This window comes from Pristiophorus japonicus, chromosome 19, assembly GCF_044704955.1.
Source record: "Pristiophorus japonicus isolate sPriJap1 chromosome 19, sPriJap1.hap1, whole genome shotgun sequence".
Lineage (NCBI taxonomy): Eukaryota > Metazoa > Chordata > Chondrichthyes > Pristiophoridae > Pristiophorus > Pristiophorus japonicus.
Window position 1 is genome coordinate 6,587,476 of NC_091995.1, and position 19,509 is coordinate 6,606,984.

Below are 19,509 nucleotides of genomic sequence, written 5' to 3' on the forward strand. Positions count from 1 at the left end.
TGTTATTCTATATATAAACCCCCCGAACCCCTCGATTAGATTCCAGCCTGTAACTCACTCCCGGGTGTCTGTTATTCTATATATAAACCCCCCATACCCCTCGATTAGATTCCAGCCCGTAACTCACTCCCGGGTATCTGTTATTCTATATATAAACCCCCCACACCCCTCGATTAGATTCCAGCCTGTAACTCACTGCCGGGTATCAGTTATTCTATATATAAACCCCCCACACCCCTCGATTAGATTCCAGCCTGTAACTCACTCCCGGGTATCTGTTATTCTATATATAAACCCCCCACACACCTCGATTAGATTCCAGCCTGTAACTCACTGCCGGGTATCAGTTATTCTATATATAAACCCCCCACACCCCTCGATTAGATTCCAGCCTGTAACTCACTCCCGGGTATCTGTTATTCTATATATAAACCCCCCCGAACCCCTCGATTAGATTTCAGCCTGTAACTCACTGCCGGGTATCTGTTATTCTATATATAAACCCCCCACACCCCTCGATTAGATTCCAGCCTGTAACTCACTCCCGGGTATCTGTTATTCTATATATAAACCCCCCCGAACCCCTCGATTAGATTTCAGCCTGTTACTCACTCCCGGGTATCTGTTATTCTATATATAAACCCTCCACACCCCTCGATTAGACCTCTCATAGACCCCTTGAATCTACATTCAGAGATGCCCTGAATTCATGCCTTGGTTGTCTCCAGGAATTGAGAGTCAGCTCGTGGACATTGTGAGCTCCTGGCCATCTCTCTGGCCATCGATCGGAACGCACTGTCCATGACCCGGAGCTGGGGATGTATGGTCAGCAGCGAGAGTTCTAAGGTCTTCGCCCTGAGCCCCAAACCCTTTGGGTAGTAGGAACGAGGGCAGTGATGCAGGCGGTTACTCACCATCTTCTGTCAGGTTTCATTGGTGAAGGTAGGATCCTGTCTCGCTTCTCCTGCGAGGTCCTGCTTCCCACCTCCCCGACGCTCTCCCGACCTTATATACCGGCCGAGCCCTTCCAGGGAAATCCTTTTCCGACGCTCAGGAATCTCCAGGCCAGGATGGAGCACAGTTGACCTTAATGAATGCACATTCCTGCCACTGGGATACTTACACAAGCCGTCCTTGTTAATGAAAGCCTTGTCTCTCAGGCCGATCATTATAATCATGCTAAATTTGGCCTGACTGACTCACCCCTGTATTAATTGTGTTCCTTGTCTCCCTAAAAATGCTGTTCGGCTCCAACACATCTCCATGGGAGCATGATGAAGCTATAATGCACAACTAAACTTAATTGCTTAACATCAGAACCCTATCTGGTTCATCTCGCTTCACAAAAAGCTTTGCTTCCATTTTATCTGATCTCGAAGATTAACCAGGCCGCCATCGTTGGAGCTCGTCCTCTACAGGGCTTGGCTATCCCGAAAAGCTGTCGAAGCAATTGGAAATTTCCAAACTGCCAGATATTTGTTAGGCAAAGGGTATTAAGGGTTACAGAACCAAGGCGGGTAGATGGAGTTAAGGTACAGATCAAGCATGATCTCATTGACTGGCAGAACAGACTCGAGGGGCTGAATGGCCTCCTCCTCTTCCTGTGTTCCTGTCCATGCATTCGAATCAGAGGCCGATATAAAAGATATTTAGTGCACCGCACTTTAGGGAGGATGTGAAGGCCTGAGAGAGGGAGCAGAAAAGCTTTCCGAGAATGGTTCCAGGGATGAGGGACTCCAGTTATGTGGATAGACTGGAGAAGCTGGGGTTGTTCTCCTTGGAGCAGAGAAGGTTGAGAGGAGATTTGATCGAGGTCAAAATCATCAGGGATCTGGACAGAGTAGAGAGAGAGAAACTGTTCCCATTGGTGGAAGGGTGGAGAACCAGAGGACACAGATTTAAGGTGATTGACAGAATAACCAAATACGACATGAGGAAGAACTGTTTTCCGCAGCGAGTGGCTAGGATCTGGAATGCTCGGTCTGAGAGGGTGGTGGAGGCAGACTCGATCACAGCTTTCGAAAGGGAATTGGATAAGTATCTGAAGGAAAAAAAAAATTACAGGGCTGCAGGGAACGGGCGGGGGAGTGGGACTGGCTGAGGTGCTCTTACAGAGAGCCGGCACGGGCTCGATGGGCCGAATGGCCTTCTTCCATGCTGTAACCATTGTATGATTCTAAGATTCTCTTCACTCGAGGCCCAGGCTCAGCCGATGGTGAAAGGAGACTTTTCATCTCCACAGTATGGGATAGATTCGAAGCCAGTTCCCAGCTGTGCTCTTGACCTGCTGTGCTGTCCACACCCCGGCTTCTCCAGTCTATCCACGTAACTGGAGTCCCTCATCCCTGGAACCACTCTCGGAAAGCTTTTCTGCTCCCTCTCTCAGGCCTTCACATCCTCCCTAAAGTGCGGTGCACTAAATATCTTTTATATCGGCCTCTGATTCGAATGCATGGACAGGAACACAGGAAGAGGAGGAGGCCATTCAGCCCCTCGAGCCTGTTCTGCCAGTCAATGAGATCATGCTTGATCTGTACCTTAACTCCATCTACCCGCCTTGGTTCTGTAACCCTTAATACCCTCTGCCGAACAAATATCTGGCAGTTTGGAATTTCCAATTACCTCGAGAGCTTTTTGGGGGAGAGTTCCAGATCTCCACTACCCTTTGTGTGAAGAAATCCTGCCTGACATCACCCCGGAAGGGCTTGGCTCTAATTTTAAGATTATGCCCCTTGTTCTGGATCCACCTCCACCAGAGGAAATAGTTTCCCTCTAACTACCCTCTTAAACACCTCATTGAAGTCCTTTACAAATCTGATTGTCATATATAAGGTGTGAGGGCTCTTGATTCTTCAGGGAGTTATTATTTTTAAGCAGCATTCCAGCTTGTAAAGTCCTGTCCCCTCAGTACAGATTCACACGAGGCATGTAGTGAAGTCAAGGTCACTCTGGACCTGCACCTTTATTTCACAGCTCTGGAATGCTGCACTTGCCTGAGACCTGTCCTTATATACCTGTCTCTTGCAAGTGCACCCCTGGTGGTAAGGTATGCTGGTGGTTACAGGTCTTATCTTATTACAGTCATGTATAGCATGTTAGGATACAGTTATATATAATAATGTAAGAGACATGACACAGCTGGCAGTTTATTTCAATTAAATGGGTTAGGCAGGACCAGGGGGCACAGATTTAAATAGTATAACAACATATAAGATAATGAGGGGGCTCGACAAGGTGGATGCAGAGAGGATATTTCCACTCACAGGGGAAACTAAAACTGGGGTCATAGTCTTAGAATAAGGGGCCGCCCATTTAAAACTGAGATGAGGAGGAATTTCTTCTCTCAGAGGGTTGTAAATCTGTGGAATTCTCTGCCCCAGAGAGCTGTGGAAGCTGAATAAATTTAAGGCGGAGATAGATTTTTGAGCGATAAGGGAGTAAAGGGTTATGGGGAGTGGGCGGGGAAGTGGAGCTGAGTCCATGATCAGATCAGCCATGATCTTATTCAATGGCGGAGCGGGCTCGAGGGGCCGAATGGCCGACTCCTGTTCCTATTTCTTATATTCTTATAAGGCCAGATCTAGGTTAGATGTCAGGAGGTGGTTCTTTACACAGAGAACAGTAGACCTCTGGAACAAGCTGCCCTCTCATGTGGTGGATGTAGATTCACTGAATTCCTTAGAGCAAAAGCTGGATTTGTTTCTGGCTGCGGTGGAGATTAACTCTGACAGAAGCTAGGTACTGCAGGGAGTTTAATGGCCAGAGTGATGATCTGGACTAGTTTGGATTGCCTAGATGGGTCAGAGAGGAATTTCCCTGATTTTTATCCCGAATTGGCCTGGGTTTTTAATCTGTTTTTTTGCCTCTCCCAGGAGATCACATGGTTTCGGGTGGGGTGTGGCGTATATGTTGTGATACACAATTGTGTGGGACAGGCTCGATGGCCTACAGGGTCTTTACCTGTCCGTCATTGGTCGTAGTTTCCTAAGCTTGCAATCTAATCTCTAGCACCTGCTTACCTATTTTGTATGTTGGTCAAGGTGAGCCATGTCAATGCTGGAGAATTATACACCATCCCACTTTATCCTCTTGGATTTATATAGCGCCTTTCACGGCCACCGGACGTCCCGAAGCACTTTGCAGCCAATTACATACATTGCAAGTGTAGTCACTGCTGTAATGTGGGAAACGCGGCAGCCAACCTGTGCACAGCAAGCTCCCACAAACAGCAACGCGCCAATGACCAGATATTCTGTTTTTGTTATGTAGATTGATGGATAAATATTGGCCAGGACACCGGGGATAACTCCCCTGCTCCTTCTTCGCAACAGTGCTGTGGGATATTTTATATCCAGCTGAGGGGGCAGACGGGGCCTTGGTTTAACGTCTCAGCCACAAGGCGGCACCTCCGACAGTGTGGCACTCCCTCAGTACTGCACTAGGAGTGTCAGCCTGGGTTTTAAGTCTCTGGTGTGGGACTCTGAACCCCCCAACACTTCCAGCCTCAGGGGTGAAGGTGCTGCCCACTGAGCCATAGCTAACACCTTGTTTTAGCACCAAGTATTCCCAGGTCAGGATTAGCGGGAGTCAGACACGGAACCATTGTGGCCAAGGAGGCAGATAAACGTGGCCAGGTCCGGGTGCAGGTGGCCCTACACCTGGAGCTGTTGGTTTGTCTGGGCCCAGAGATGACAGGAGCACCAAGCCTCAAGTGATTATCTTGGCACCACCTCGAATTCAAGATCCATCTACTGCACCTTCCATCACTTCAGGACATCCCAAAGCCCTTTACAGCCAATGAAGTACTTTTGGAGTGCAGTCACTGTTGTAATGTGGGAAACGCAGCAGCCAATTTGTGCACAGCAAGCTCCCACAAACAGCAATGTGATAATGACCAGATAATCTGGGGGGTTTTTGTGATGTTGGTTGAGGGATAAATAACGGCTCCTGGACACCGGGGAGAACCCCCCCTCTGGTTTTTGCATTGTGGGATCTTTTACGTCCATCTGAGAGGGCAGAATGGGCCTCGGTTTAATGTCTCATCCAAAAGATGGCACCTCCGACAGTGTAGCACTCCCTCAGCACTGCACAGGGAGTGTCGGCCTGGAGAGGGGCCTTAAGAAAATTACGTGTACAGAGGGACCTGGGGGTCCTTGTGCATAAAACACAAAAAGTGAGTATGCAGGTACAGCAAGTGATCAGGAAGGCAAATGGAATGTTGACCTTTATTGCAAGGGGGATGGAGTATAAAAGCAGAGAAGTCCTGCTACAACTGTACAGGGTATTGGTGAGGCCACACCTGGAGTCCTGCGTACAGTTTTCGTCTCCGTATTTAAGGAAGGATATACTTGCATTGGCGGCAGTTCAGAGAAGGTTCATGAGGTTGATTCCTGAGAAAAATGGGTTGTCTTATGAAGAAAAATTGAGCAGGTTGGACCTATACTCATTGGAGTTCAGAAGAATGAGAGGTGATCTTATTGAAACATGTAAAATACTGAGAGGGCTTGACGGGGTAGATGCAGAGAGGATGTTTCCTCTCCTGGGGGAGTCTAGAACTAGGGAGAATAGTTTTAGAATAAGGGGTCACCCATTTAAAATGATGAGGAGGAATTTCTTCTCTGAGGGTTGTAAATCTTTGGAATTCTCTACCCCAGGGAGCTGTGGAGGCTGGGTCATTGAATATATTTAAGGTGGAGATAAACAGATTTTTGAATGATCAGGGAGTCAAGGGTTATGGGGAGTGGGCAGGGAAGTGGAGCTGAGTCCATGATCAGATCAGACATGATCTTATTCAATGGTGGAGCAGGCTCGAGGGGCCGAATGGCCCACTCCTGCTCCTATTTCTTACGTGACTTTTTTTCATTTTCTTTGAACGCTTTTGTTTCTTCGCTATTAAAGGTATTGGAGATGGGTACAAAAGGGCTGTTTCACTGATGTTCAGACACCAAAGTGTTAGTTCCCTTTCTGATCAGCCATAGGAAGGGGCGGGACGCTGTGACAATAGACATCTCGGGCAACCAATGGCAGAGCATGTGGTGGGGGGAGTGGTTGGAGGTGGGAGATCATGTGATGAAACCTCCAGGAATACGACCAACCACAGATGCCAATCCTAGCTCCCCTTCTATCCCTCTGCCTTCCCCATTTAATCATAGAATCATGGAAGTTTACAGCACGGAAGGAGGCCATTTCGGCCCATCGTGTCCACACCGGCCAACCAAGAGCTATCCAGCCTAATCCCACTTTTCAGCTCTTGGTCACTTTAAGTGCACATCCAAGTATTTTTTAAATGTGGTGAGGGTTTCTGCCTCTACCACCCTTTCAGGCCGTGAGTTCCAAACCCCCACCACCTTCTGGGTGAAGAAATTTCTCCTCAAAACCCTTCTAAACCTCCTACCAATTACTTTAAATCTATGCCCCCTGGTTGCTGACCCCTCTGCTAAGGGAAATAGGCCCTTCCTATCCACTCTATCTGGGCCCCTCATAATTCGATACACCTCAATATAGTCTCCCCTCAGCTTCTGTTCTAAAGAAAACAACCCCAGCCCACCCAATCTTTCCTCATAGCTAACATTATCCAGTCCAGGCAACATCTTCGTAATCCTCCTCTGTACCTCTCCAGTGCAATCACATCTTTCCTGTAATGTGGTGACCAGAACTGCACGCAGTACTCCAGCTGTGGCCTAACCAGTGTTTATACAGTTGAAGCATAACCTCCCTGCTCTTGTATCCGATGCCTTGACTAATAAAGGCAAGCATTCCGTATGCCTTCTTAACCACGTTATCTACCTAGCCTGCTACCTTCAGGGATCTGTGGACAGGCACTCCCAGGTCCCTTTGTTCCTCTACACTTTTCAGTATCCTACTATTTAATGTGTATTCCCTTTCCTTGTTAGCCCTCCCCAAATGCATTACCTCACACTTCTCCGGATTGAATTCCATTTGCCACTGTTCTGCCCACCTGACCAGTCCATCGATATCTTCCTGCAGTCCGCACCTTTAATGGACGGAAAACCTGACGGGACCATTATGGCAATGCGTGATTTCTCTGCATTTCCTGAGCTCAGGCAACCCATAGGTCCATATCTGCCCCGCCTTTAGAGAGTAACCAATCGGCACAAAGAATGTGACCAAATCACAACCAGCAAGGTTCCAGATGAGTTCAGCGTTTATTAAAAGCCAAGACATCAAACAATAATAATTAGCAGGCACAAGATCCGGGCAAAAATAACCCACCAGAACCGAACCCTGGCCCACATAAAACAGCAGCCAAGCTAAAGGGGTCTTGTTAATAGGGAGGGGTTCAGATAAAGAGGCCCCTTTTCACTACGAAGCTTGCCATGAATAGGACAAGTGATTTGTTCTGATTCACTCTTAAACTAGTGATTTCACAGAGAACGACACAAATTAACAGCACAGAAACAGGCCATTTGGCCCCACAGGCCCAGTCAGTTCCAGAGTTTCCGATTTCCACTACCCTTTGTGTGGACCACGGGGTAGAAATTGCGCCCCCCCCCCCCGCCCAAAACAGGGCAATCGGGGCAGCGGCGGGAAAGCTCAGGAGGGAGCTTGGGCTGTCGGTGGCCATCCCACAAAAAGCCGGCGGCCACTCCGCTCCACAACACGGCCGGCCATTTGCGGCGGTAACGGGCATTTAAGGAGAGGGGGCACTTTCGGCCCTCATGTGGTTCCTGACATCACCCCTGAACGGCCTGGCTGTAATTTTACGCCTAAGCCTGCTTTTTGTGCACTCTCCCTCCACCGGAGGAAATAATCGCTCTCCATCTACCCGATCAATTCCTTTAATCATCTGAAACAACTCAGTTAGGTCACCCCTTAATCTTCCACAGGCAACCGCCTCGTTTGCCAGCGCAGAGCACTGGTGAACACCTCTTGCTTTCCCTCCGTGCTGGTGTGCTGACTCAGAACGGCAATTAATATTAATACAAGCAAAGCCATAAAGCAGGAAAGGGCCATTTGGCCCACAGAATCCCGGTCCGCCTGCCCCCCCCCACCCCTCCCCTCCCCTCCCCTCCCCTCAAACCTCCAGTCCCCACCCTCCAGCTCACTCGTGTCTGTGGGCTGATCTGGGTACCATAGAGACACGATAGGGTTTAACTTTCAGCAGAATTCCATGTTGCTTGTGCAGGTCCGGGCATTCTCCCACCTTGGCCGGCAGGAAGTGAAAATCCTTCAGCAGGTGGGCGATGAAAGCGAAGAGCTCCACTCGAGCGACGGTCTCTCCCAGACAGGTCCGCATTCCGGCTCCGAATGGGACCAGGTTCTGCATTCTGTTCTCAGTGTCAGCTGCCTCCAGGAAACGTTCTGTGCAATCAGACAAATTAGCCCTCAATATACACACTCAATCGTACTTCAAATCAATCTCGAATAAAAAGCCAGTAGCCGCCGTGGTGACCGTGACACAACCGGATTGTCGTTAAAAAAACATCTCCAATGCCCTTTAGGGAAGGAAATCTGCCGTCCTTACCCGGGTCTGGCCTACAGGTGACTCCAGACCCAAGTGGTTGACTCTTAACGGCCCTGCTGAAATAGCCCAGCAAAGGCACTCAGTTGTAACAAACCACGACAAAGAAGCACACTAAGAATAAGGACTGCAGCGACTCAAGAAGAAATAAAGACAGACTTGCATTTATATAGCGCCTTTCATGATCACCGGATGTCTCGAAGCGCTTTGCAGCCAATGAAGTGTTTTTGGAGTGTAGTCACTGCTGTAATGTGGGAAATGCAGCCAATTTGCGCACAGCAAGCTCCCACAAACAGCAATGTGATAATGACCAGATCGTCTGTTTTTTTGTGATGTTGATTGAGGGATAAATATTGGCCCAGGACACCGGCGGTAACTCCCCTGCTCTTCTTCGAAATAGTGCCGTGGAATCTTTTATGAGCACCTGAGAGAGCAGACGGGGGCCTCGGTTTAGCGTCTCATCCAAAAGACGGCACCTCCGACAGCGCAGCGCTCCCTCAGTACTGCACTGGGAGTGTCAGGCTTAGATTTCTGTTGAACCCATAACCTTCTGACTCAGGAGGCAAAGGTGCTAACCACTAAGCCACGGCTGAGGCATCTCACCACTACCTTCTCAAGGGGCAATTAGGGAAGGGCAATAAATGCCAGCCTTGCCAGCGACGCCCACATCCCGTGAGATAATGTTTTTTTAAATTACCTGGTCTGAAATGTGTTGGCTCAGTCCATTTGCTTTCATCCTGATGAGCTGCAAATATGTTTGTGATGATATCGGTTCCCTTGTGAATAAAATATCCTGCAACACTTAGAAAAACACAAATTAAATCCCTCTTAACGGACACTCCCCATCATTAAATCAACCTTTGTGCTGGCACTGCAGTAACTCGCCAAGGCTTCTTCAGCAGATCTCCCAAACCCGCGACCTCTACCAGCTAGAAGGACAAGGGCAGCAGGCGCATGGGAACACCACCAGTTCCAAGTTACCCTCCAAGTCACACACCATCCCGACTTGGAAATAAATCGCATCGTCGCTGGGTTAAAATCCTGGAACTCCCTCCCTAACAGCACTGTGGGAGCACCTTCACCACACGGACTGCAGCGGTTCAAGAAGGCGGCTCACCACCACCTTCTCAAGGGCAATGAGGGATGGGCAATAAATACCGGCCTTGCCAGTAACGCCCACATCCCAGGAATGGGTAAAAGTAAGGGAATACTTGCCTTTATTAGTCGAGGCACAGAATATAAGAGCAGGGGGGTGGTTATGTTTGAACTGTATAAAATACTGGTTAGGCCACAGCTGGAGTACTGCATGCAGTTCTGGTCACCACATTACAGGAAGGACGTGATTGCACTGGACAGGGTACAGAGGAGATTTACGAGGATGTTGCCTGGACTGGAGAATTTTAGCTATGGGGTAGGATTGGATAGGCTGGGGTTGTTTTCCTTGGAATAGCGGAGGTTGAGGGGTGAGCTGATTGACGTGTATAAAATTATGAGGGGTCTAGATATAGTGGATAGAAAGGGCCTTAGCAGAGGGGTCAACAACCAGGAGGCATAAATTTAAAGTAATTGGGGGGAAGTTTAGAGGGAATTTGAGGGGAAATTTTTTCATCCAGAATGTGGTGGGGGTCTGGAACTCACTGCGTAAAAGGGTGGTAGAGGCAGAAACCCTCACCACATTTAAAAAGTACTTGGATGAACACCTGAAGTGCCGTAACCTGCAGGGTTACGGACCCAGAGCTGTAAAGTGGGATTAGGCTGGGTAGCTCTTGGTCGGCCGACACGAACACGATGGGCCGAAATGGCCTCCTTCTGTGCTGTGATTTGCTATGATTCTATGATAAAAAATGTTCCAGTGGTTCGATCTCCAGGACTGGTTTTGATCACCTATTGGCCCTGGATTTTATCTCTTTCAGGAGATGACATGGCTATGAGGGATGGTGATATGTCCTTACTATACAGTATAAATGCACACGAGGCCCATACTTGAGAGAAGGTCACTCTGTGACCAATTACCTTTATTACCAAGACCTCAAGTGATGAAGGTGGGTGGAGCTTCCCCTTTTATACCTGAAAGTCCAGGTTAGGAGTGTCTCCCACAAGTTCACCACCTTGTGGTCAATGTTCTCACGGTGTACAACTTAGGTCAGCTTATACATGGGTTACAATGATAGTTGAATACATGACATCACCTCCCCCCCCAAAGTCTTATTGGGATCACAGGTTGAGTCTCTCTGGTGGTTTACGCTCCCTTGTAGAGCGCATGAGTTGGGGCTCCGGTTGTTGGGCGCTGGCCTGAGTGTCTGCTGTTTGCGGTGCCTCAGGCCTGTCCGGACTGCCCACAGTGATTGGGCTCTCCTCCACTTGTTTCCGGTGTTCGGTCACTTGTGGTGGAGTAAACTCTATGTCTTGTTCTTCCTCTGCTTCTTCTATGGGGGTGCTGAACCTCCTTTTTGTTTGATCCACGTGCTTGCGGCAGATTTGTCCATTGGTAAGTTTAACTACCAGAATCCTATTCCCCTCTTTGGCAATCACAGTGCCTGCGAGCCATTTGGGCCCTGCAGCATAATTAAGGACAAAAACAGGGTCATTGACATCAATACATCGCGCCCTCGCATTCCTGTCATGGTAGTCATATTGTGACTGACGCCTGCTCTCAACAATTTCTTTCATAGTAGGGTGTATAAGGGATAACCTGGTTTTGAGAGTCCTTTTCATTAGCAGCTCTGCGGGTGGAACCCCTGTGAGCGAGTGTGGTCGGGATCTATTGGCCAACAGGAGGCATGATAAGCGGCTTTGTAGGGAACCCCCTTGGATTCTGAGCATTTCCTGTTTGATTATCTGCACTGCTCGTTCTGCCTGGCCGTTTGAAGCCGGCTTGAATGGTGTTGTTCTGACATGGTTAATTCCATTGCCTGCCATGAAGTCCTGGAATTCAGTGCTTGGTCGCTGACCAAGACATCCTGTAGACCATGGGCGGCGAACATTGCCCGTAGACTTTCTACCGTGGCAGAGGATGTGCTTGAATTTAAAATGTCACACTCAGTCCATTTGGAGTAGGCGTCTACTACAAGCAAAAACATTTTCCCCATGAAAGGACCTGCGTAGTCCACATGGATGCGTGACCAAGGCTTGGTGGGCCATGGCCAGGGGCTAAGGGGGGCTTCCCTGGGCGCATTGCCCAGCTAGGCACATATGTTGCACCTGCGAACACAAAGTTCCAGATTTGCGTCTATCCCTGGCTACCAAACGTGTGACCTGGCAATTGCCTTTATCATGACAATGCCCGGGTGCTCATTGTGAAGTTCTCTGATAAACATCTCTCTGCCCATCTGGGGCATGACTACTCGGTTTCCCCACAGTAGACAATCGGCCTGAATCGAGAGTTCAACCTTGCGCCTATGAAACGATTTAAATTCCTCAGGGCATGCCCCGTACATGGCTGCCCAGTCTCCGTTCAGGACACATTTCTTAATTAAAGACAGTAGCGGGTCTTTATTTGTCCAGACTTTAATCTGACGGGCTGTCACAGGTGAGCCTTCACTTTCGAAAGCTTCAACAGCCATGACCATCTCAGCATCATGCTCAGTTGCCCCCTCAGTGGTGGCTAATGGGAGCCTGCTGAGTGCATCGGCACAGTTTTCGGTGCCCGGTCTGTGCCGAATTGTATAGTCATAGGCGGCTAACGTGAGTGCCCACCTCTGTATGCGGGCCGATGCATTCACATTTATGGCCTAGTTGTTGGCCAAAAGGGACATGAGGGGTTTGTGATCTATCTCCAGCTCAAATTTCCTGCCAAACAGGTACTGGTGCATTTTTTTTACTGCATATACACATGCTAGTGCTTCCTTTTCTACCATCCCGTAGCCCCTTTCTGCCTGGGACAGACTTCTGGAGGCATAAGCTACCGGCTGTAACTGACCCTTGGCATTGACATGCTGCAACACACACCCGACCTCATAGGACGACGCATCGCACGTTAAAACAAGTTTCTTACATGAGTCATATAGCGTTAACAGATTATTGGAACATAACAAATAGCGTGCTCTATCAAATGCCCTTTCCTGGCTGTCCCCCCAGACCCAATCGCGACCTTTGCGTCGGAACACGTGTAGCGGCTCTAACAGCGTGCTCAATTTGGGAAGAAAGTTACCAAAATAGTTCAGGAGCCCCAGGAACGAAAGCAGCTCCATCGTGTTGCAGGGTCTGGGTGCTCTCTGGATCGCTTCCGTTTTGGACGCAGTAGGTCTGATCCCGTCTGCTGCTACCCTCCTCCCCAGGAATTCTACCTCTGGAGCTAAGAAGACGCACTTCACCTTTTTCAGTCGCAGCCCTACCCGGTCCAGTCTGCGTAGCACCTCCTCCCGTAATGAGGATGTCGTCTTGAAAAACCACCATCTTGGAATCGACTTGAGGAGGCTTTCCATATTTCGCTGAAAGATAGCGGCGGCCGAACGAATCCCAAACGGACATCTGTTATACTCAAACAACCCCTTGCCAGCTCCTGGGTCACGTAAGCTGAGGTCAGATCCAATTTTGAAAAAAGTTTGCCAACGGATAGCGTCGCAAAGAGGTCCTCCGCTCTCGGTAGCGGGTACTGGTCTTGGAGTGACACCCGATTGATGGTGGCCTTGTAATCACCATATATCCTGACCGACCCATCCGCCTTGAGCACCGGCACAATCGGGCTCGCCCAGTCACTGAATTCGACTGGCGAGATGATGCCTTCCCTCAGCAGGCGGTCCAATTCGCCTTCTATCTTTTCCCGCATCACGTATGGCACCCCCCTGGCCTTGTGGTGTACTGGCCTGGCGTCCGGGTTTATGTGATTCACTACCTTGGCCCCCATGAAAGTGCTGATTCCGGGTTGAAATAATGAATCAAATTTGTCCAGGATCTGTGAGCATGATACTCGCTCCACAGAGGAAATTGCATTGACATCGCCTCATTTCCAGTTCATGACAGCAAGCCAACTCCTCCCCAGTAGTGCGGGACCGTCCCCGGGACAATCCAGAGTGGCAACTTGTTCTCCGAATCTTTGTGGGTCACGACTACCGTGGCGCTGCCTAGCACCGGAATGGTCTCCTTTGTTTATGTCCGTAGCTGTGCGTCAATCGGCAATAAATTTGGCATCCTGGCCTTGGACACCCACAACTTGTCGAACTGTTTGATACTCATCAGAGACTGGCTGGCCCCTGTGTCTAGCTCCATTGATACCGGGATGCCATTGAGGAGCACTTTCATCATTATCGGTGGTGTCCTGGTGTATGAACTGTATATGTGCTCCACATGAACTCGCTGAACTTCAGCTTCCAGCGATTTTCCCCAGTATTCATTTGGACTCGTAGGGCTTACATCGGGCCCGTCCTCCTTGTACATCAACCTGGCTGCAGGCTTCCTGCACATACGCACCAAGTGACCGCTGACGTTGCAGTTTCTGCAGGTATATTGCTGATACCTGCAAGCTCTGGCTGGGTGTCTGCCTCCACACCTCCAGCATGAGCTGGAGGCCCCGTTGTTGGAAACAAAAGGTCCATTACCAGTCGATTGTCCCTGACTGTCTCTGTAACTGTCCTTAAGCGCACCATTAACAGGTGTTGATGGCCCCATTACTGGCCGCATTGTCCATTGCGATGGCATGAATCACCGTACAGCTAGCCATTGTCTCTGTTGAATTCCCCCTTTGGGTTCGACTACATGCTGGGACATGACCCATTGCCCTTGTCTGCCTAGAGAACTGTGTGCCGCGTTAACAATGTTGACTCCCTGGTCGTTTGCCGCATTTGAGCCAAGACTTTTGTCATACATCATTCTGGTCTCTTCCTCCCCTGATATAAATGTCTATCAGAGTTATCAGAGCCACCGCTTCCAAGGTCAAGTCTTTGGTCTCAATCAGTTTCCTGAATACCCCAGAGTGCCCGATGCTCTCAATAAAAAAGTCTCGCAGCATCTCCGCCCTGCATGCATCTGAGAACTTACATAGGCTCGCCAGGCACCGGAGATCTGCCACGAAGTCTGGAACGCTTTGCCCTTCTCGCCGCCGGTGCATGTAAAACCGGTGTCTCACCATGTGCATGCTGCTCGCTGGTTTAAGGTGTTCCCCGATCAACTTACTGAGCTCTTCATACGCCTTGTCCGCCGGCTTCTCTGGACCTAGAAGGTCCTTCATCAGGGAGTACGTCCTGGATCTACAAACCATCAGGAGATGAGCCCTGCGTTTGTCGGCCGATCCTGTCCCAACCATTCCTTAGTGACAACACTTTGCTGTAGTCTCTCAATAAAGTCGTACCAATCATCACCAACACAGTACCTCTCTTCTGTGCTGCTAGTGGCCATGCTCGCGTGGTTTAAATCCCAGTTTCTCTTCACCAATGATATGTCCTTACTATACAGTATAAATGCACACGAGGCCCATACTTGAGAGAAGGTCACTCTGTGACCAGTTACCTTTATTACCAAGACCTCAAGTGATGAAGGTGGGTGGAGCTTCCCCTTTTATACCTGAAAGTCCAGGTTAGGAGTGTCTCCCACAAGTTCACCCCCTTGTGGTCAATGTTCTCACGGTGTACAACTTAGATCAGCTGATACATGGGTTACACTGATAGTTGAATACATGACGGATGGGGTGGTGGGAAGGGTGTTATATCTTTAATACTCTTATAAATGACTCCATGAGATCTGGTATTGTACTTGAGCTGTTGTGACCTTAGTCCCAAAGCAATAAAGAAAGGAAAGATAGATTACGAAAGTAAACTTGCGCAAAACATAAAAACAGATCGTAAAAACTTTTACCGATATATAAAACGGAAAAGAGTGACTCAAGTAAATGTTGGTCCCTTAGAAGATGAGAAGGGGGATTTAATAATGGGAAATGTGGAAATGGCTGAGACCTTAAACAATTATTTTGCTTCGGTCTTCACATTGGAAGACACAAAAACCATGCCAAAAATTGCTGATCACAGGAATGTGGGAAGGGAGGACCTTGAGACAATCACTATCACTAGGGGGGTAGTGCTGGACAGGCTAATGGGACTCAAGGTAGACAAGTCCCCTGGTCCTGATGAAATGCATCCCAGGGTATTAAAAGAGATGGCGGAAGTTATAGCAGATGCATTCGTTACAATCTACCAAAATTCTCTGGACTCTGGGAGGTACCAGCGGATTGAAAAGCAGCTAATGTAACGCCTCTATTTAAAAAAGGGGGCAGACAAAAGGCAGGTAACTATAGGCCGGTTCGTTTAACATCTGTAGTGGGGAAAATGCTTGAAGCTATCATTAAGGAAGAAATAGCGGGACATCTAGATAGGAATAGTGAAATCAAGCAGACGCAACATGTATTCATGAAGGGGAAATCATGTTTAACAAATTTACTAGAATTCTTTGAGGATATAACGAGCATGGTGGATAGAGGTGTACCGATGGATGTGGTGTATTTAGATTTCCAAAAGGCATTCGATAAGGTGCCACACAAAAGGTTACTGCAGAAGATAAAGGTACGCGGAGTCAGAGGAAATGTATTAGCATGGATCGAGAATTGCTGGCTAACAGAAAGCAGAGAGTCGGGATAAATTGGTCCTTTTTGGGTTGGAAATCGGTGGTTAGTGGTGTGCCACAGGGATCGGTGCTGGGACCACAACTGTTTACAATATACATAGATGACCTGGAAGAGGGGACAGAGTGTAGTGTAACAAAATTTGCAGATGACACAAAGATTAGTGGGAAAGCAGGTTGTGTAGAGGACACAGAGAGGCTGCAAAGAGATTTAGATAGGTTAAGCGAATGGGCTAAGGTTTGGCAGATGGAATACAATGTCGGAAAGTGTGAGGTCATCCACCTTGGAAAAAAAAACAGTAAAAGGGAATATTATTTGAATGGGGAGAAATTACAACATGCTGCGGTGCAGAGGGACCTGGGGTCCTTGTGTATGAATCCCAAAAAGTTAGTTTGCAGGTGCAGCAGGTAATCAGGAAGGCGAATGGAATGTTGGTCTTCATTGCGAGAGGGATGGAGTACAAAAGCAGGGAGGTCCTGCTGCAACTGTATAGGGTATTGGTGAGGCCACACCTGGAGTACTGCGTGCAGTTTTGGTCGCCTTACTTAAGGAAGGATATACCAGCTTTGGTGGGGGTACAGAGACGATTCACTCGGTTGATTCCGGAGATGAGGGGGTTACCTTATGATGATAGATTGAGTAGACTGGGTCTTTACTCGTTGGAGTTCAGAAGGATGAGGGGTAATCTTATAGAAACATTTAAAATAATAAAAGGAACAGACAAGATAGAGGCAGAGAGGTTGTTTCCACTGGTCGGGGAGACTAGAACTAGGGGGCACAGTCTCAAAATACAGGGGAGCCAATTTAAAACCGAGTTGAGAAGGAATTTCTTCTCCCAGAGGGTTGTGAATCTGTGGAATTCTCTGCCCAAGGAAGCAGTTGAGGCTAGCTCATTGAATGTATTCAAGTCACAGATAGATAGATTTTTAACCAATAAGGGAATTAAGGGTTATGGGGAGCGGGCGGGTAAGTGGAGCTGAGTCCACGGCCAGATCAGCCAAGGGCTCGAGGGGCTAGATGGCCTACTCCTGTTCCTAATTCTTATGTTCTTATTGTAACTCCAGAGTGAGGCACAAGCATGGTGGGCAGCCTTTTATACTGGGCCCTGCACACCTACGCACATGACCCTCAGGTCTCCCACCGCAGTGCCCTCTGGTGGCACACGTTATGTGACTATACAGTTAGTATACATTGTCTACATACATGACATCACTTCCCCCCAAGTCTTTAATGCAAATTGACTCGTACATTGACGGTGACCTGGACCTGCTCTTCCTGGTTGACCATTAGAGGTTCGCTTCTAGCTTGGGTGGGATGGTAGTGAGATTTTTTGCAAATGGAGGTCCCAGTGGTTTCTGGTTGTGAGTCCATGACTACTCTATTCTCCCCCCAACACAGAGATCATGTTAATGGCTCATTACATGCAAGTTGCCTTCAAGTTCATCACATGGGTTTTACACTTACATCTTGGTACATTTGTTGGGTGGATTACAGTTGTGTTTCTTTTTATGTGGTATATTTACATGATCAGTACAAGTATATCAGTACAGGTACACAAGGACAGTCTAGTTCCAGCATGGCCGGATAAGATCTAGGTCGTCTGGTGGCGGTGCAGTGCCCCATGCTAGTGGGTCTGTGGGCGAGGTGAGCTCATTTTGCTCGAGTTGCCAAAGCTCAGGGCTCTTGCCGTGTCAGGCAGGCCCGAAGACAGCTGATGTGTCTGTGACCTCCCTGTCCTTTTCGTTTGCACAGTGTCGCTGCTGCTCCCTGGGAAGCGGTCTGAGCGAGTGAGCGTTTCGTCTAAGCGACAGTGGGGCTGCCTCGTCTTATCTTGCAGTTCGCAGGGGACAGATGACTCACTTTCCTAAGGGCACCGTTGTGAGCACTCTCTAGTTTGGGATCCTGGCTGGTCCAGGTCCCGTTCAGAGGAGCCATTGCGGGTGACCCTTCGCTCTTGGGCATTGCAGTGGTGGTGAGTGGGTTTGTGGGCTGCGCCTTTTCCACCCGGGTGGTAGGCGACGGTAGCCGACTGTGAGCATAGGCGCAGTTTAGTGTTTCTGGCCCGTGGCGGTTCATGCCATCGGGTGCCTGCAATGTTAAACCGATCCGAGGCAGGGTATCGCTACCGGGACCTCTGCTCTCCGGGGATCATTTACTCTGCGGCTTGTCTACTTCTGTCAGCTGTGGGGACACTTTATGATACATCGTTCTGGTCCTGGGGACGCAGGCTACAGCACTAGGTAGCTCGCTGGACCTGTATACGACCGTTAGGTGTTTGCCCGCTACATTGGCTGATTGCAGTTTGAACCCGACATCGCTCAACAACATTTTGCTCATTACAGCTGGATTTTTACATTGGTTACCAATTTCAAGCAGCTCATTCAAAAATGGGGGGTTGCTGGCCTCCTTTAAATGGCCTTACTACTTTTACCCTAATCATCTTCCTTGCGTGGAACCACGTGTCATTGCTCCATTAGCGCTGCACCTCATGGTTTGGACGCCATCTTTTCCCTGTCCATGATGTCGATTGCCGTGATCTTCTTTCCCAGGGATTCTGCCACTGAAGCTGGGAAGGCGCGCTCGGATCCAACCTTCCTCCCCAGGAGTTCTGCCACTGAAAGCGGGAAGGTGCGTTCTGGTCGTCTTGGCCGGATAATCACCACGCAGTCGTGGTGAGCAGTCTGTGTCTGCGTCGGGGACTGCGCGGATCTGCTCTCTGGTGTCTGGTCCAACAGAAGGTGGGGGCTTGCTCTGCCTCTGAGCACGGGGGACGTCGATTGCTGGAGGAATGAAGTCTTCCCAGTTCCAATGAATCTTCCCCATCCATCTTCTTCTAAGTAGCGTTGGTCCATCACCTGAAACAATCCACAATGGTAAATTCTGCACCGTGCCATCATGGGTGTTATGTATGCAAACCTCACCAATGTGTAAGACTTGCCACTAGGGGGCAGACCTGTGGGAGACCTAAGGTTCACCTGTGCACCTTGGGCAAGCAGGTATAAAAGGTGATCCACCATACTGCTTCTCCACTTTGGAGTTATATTAAAGAGACCACGGTCACAATGGTTTGAGCTTACAACACAGTCTTGTGGAGTTATTCTGAACTTAATAACTGGCGACGAGTTACAGATCACGAACTTTCACGCGGAAATGGCTGCCGTTGGTATTCTTGAGAAATTTGTTGAGGGTGATGATTGGGAAGCCTTCGTTGAGCGTCTCGACCAGTACTTCGTGGCCAACGAGCTGGACATGGCTGAGACAGCAGTCAAGCGCAGGGCGATTCTCCTCACCGTATGTGTGGGTCTTCGGTATATGGCCTCCTCAAAAATCTGCTGGCACCGGACAAAGCAACGGACAAGACTTACACAGAGCTGTGCACACTGGTTCAGGAACACCTCAAGCCGAAGGAGAGTATCTTAACGGCCAGGTATCGCTTTTACGTGCACCATCGCTCCGAGGGCCAGCATGTGGCGAGTTT

At 49.0% G+C, this 19,509-nt stretch overlaps 1 protein-coding gene across 1 annotated transcript in view; it reads right to left on the reverse strand.

The window, feature by feature from the left end:
• Nucleotides 1–8,062: 8,062 nt before the first annotated feature.
• Nucleotides 8,063–19,509, reverse strand: part of cyp21a2 (cytochrome P450, family 21, subfamily A, polypeptide 2) — an 89,643-nt gene continuing 78,196 nt past the window's right edge. Inside the window, exons 10-11 of the mRNA XM_070862457.1 lie at nucleotides 9,180–9,283; nucleotides 8,063–8,322 (exon numbers count right to left, since the gene is read on the reverse strand). Of these exons, the coding sequence (XP_070718558.1) occupies nucleotides 8,063–8,322; nucleotides 9,180–9,283 (364 nt within the window). The remainder of the gene's footprint in view (nucleotides 8,323–9,179; nucleotides 9,284–19,509) is intronic.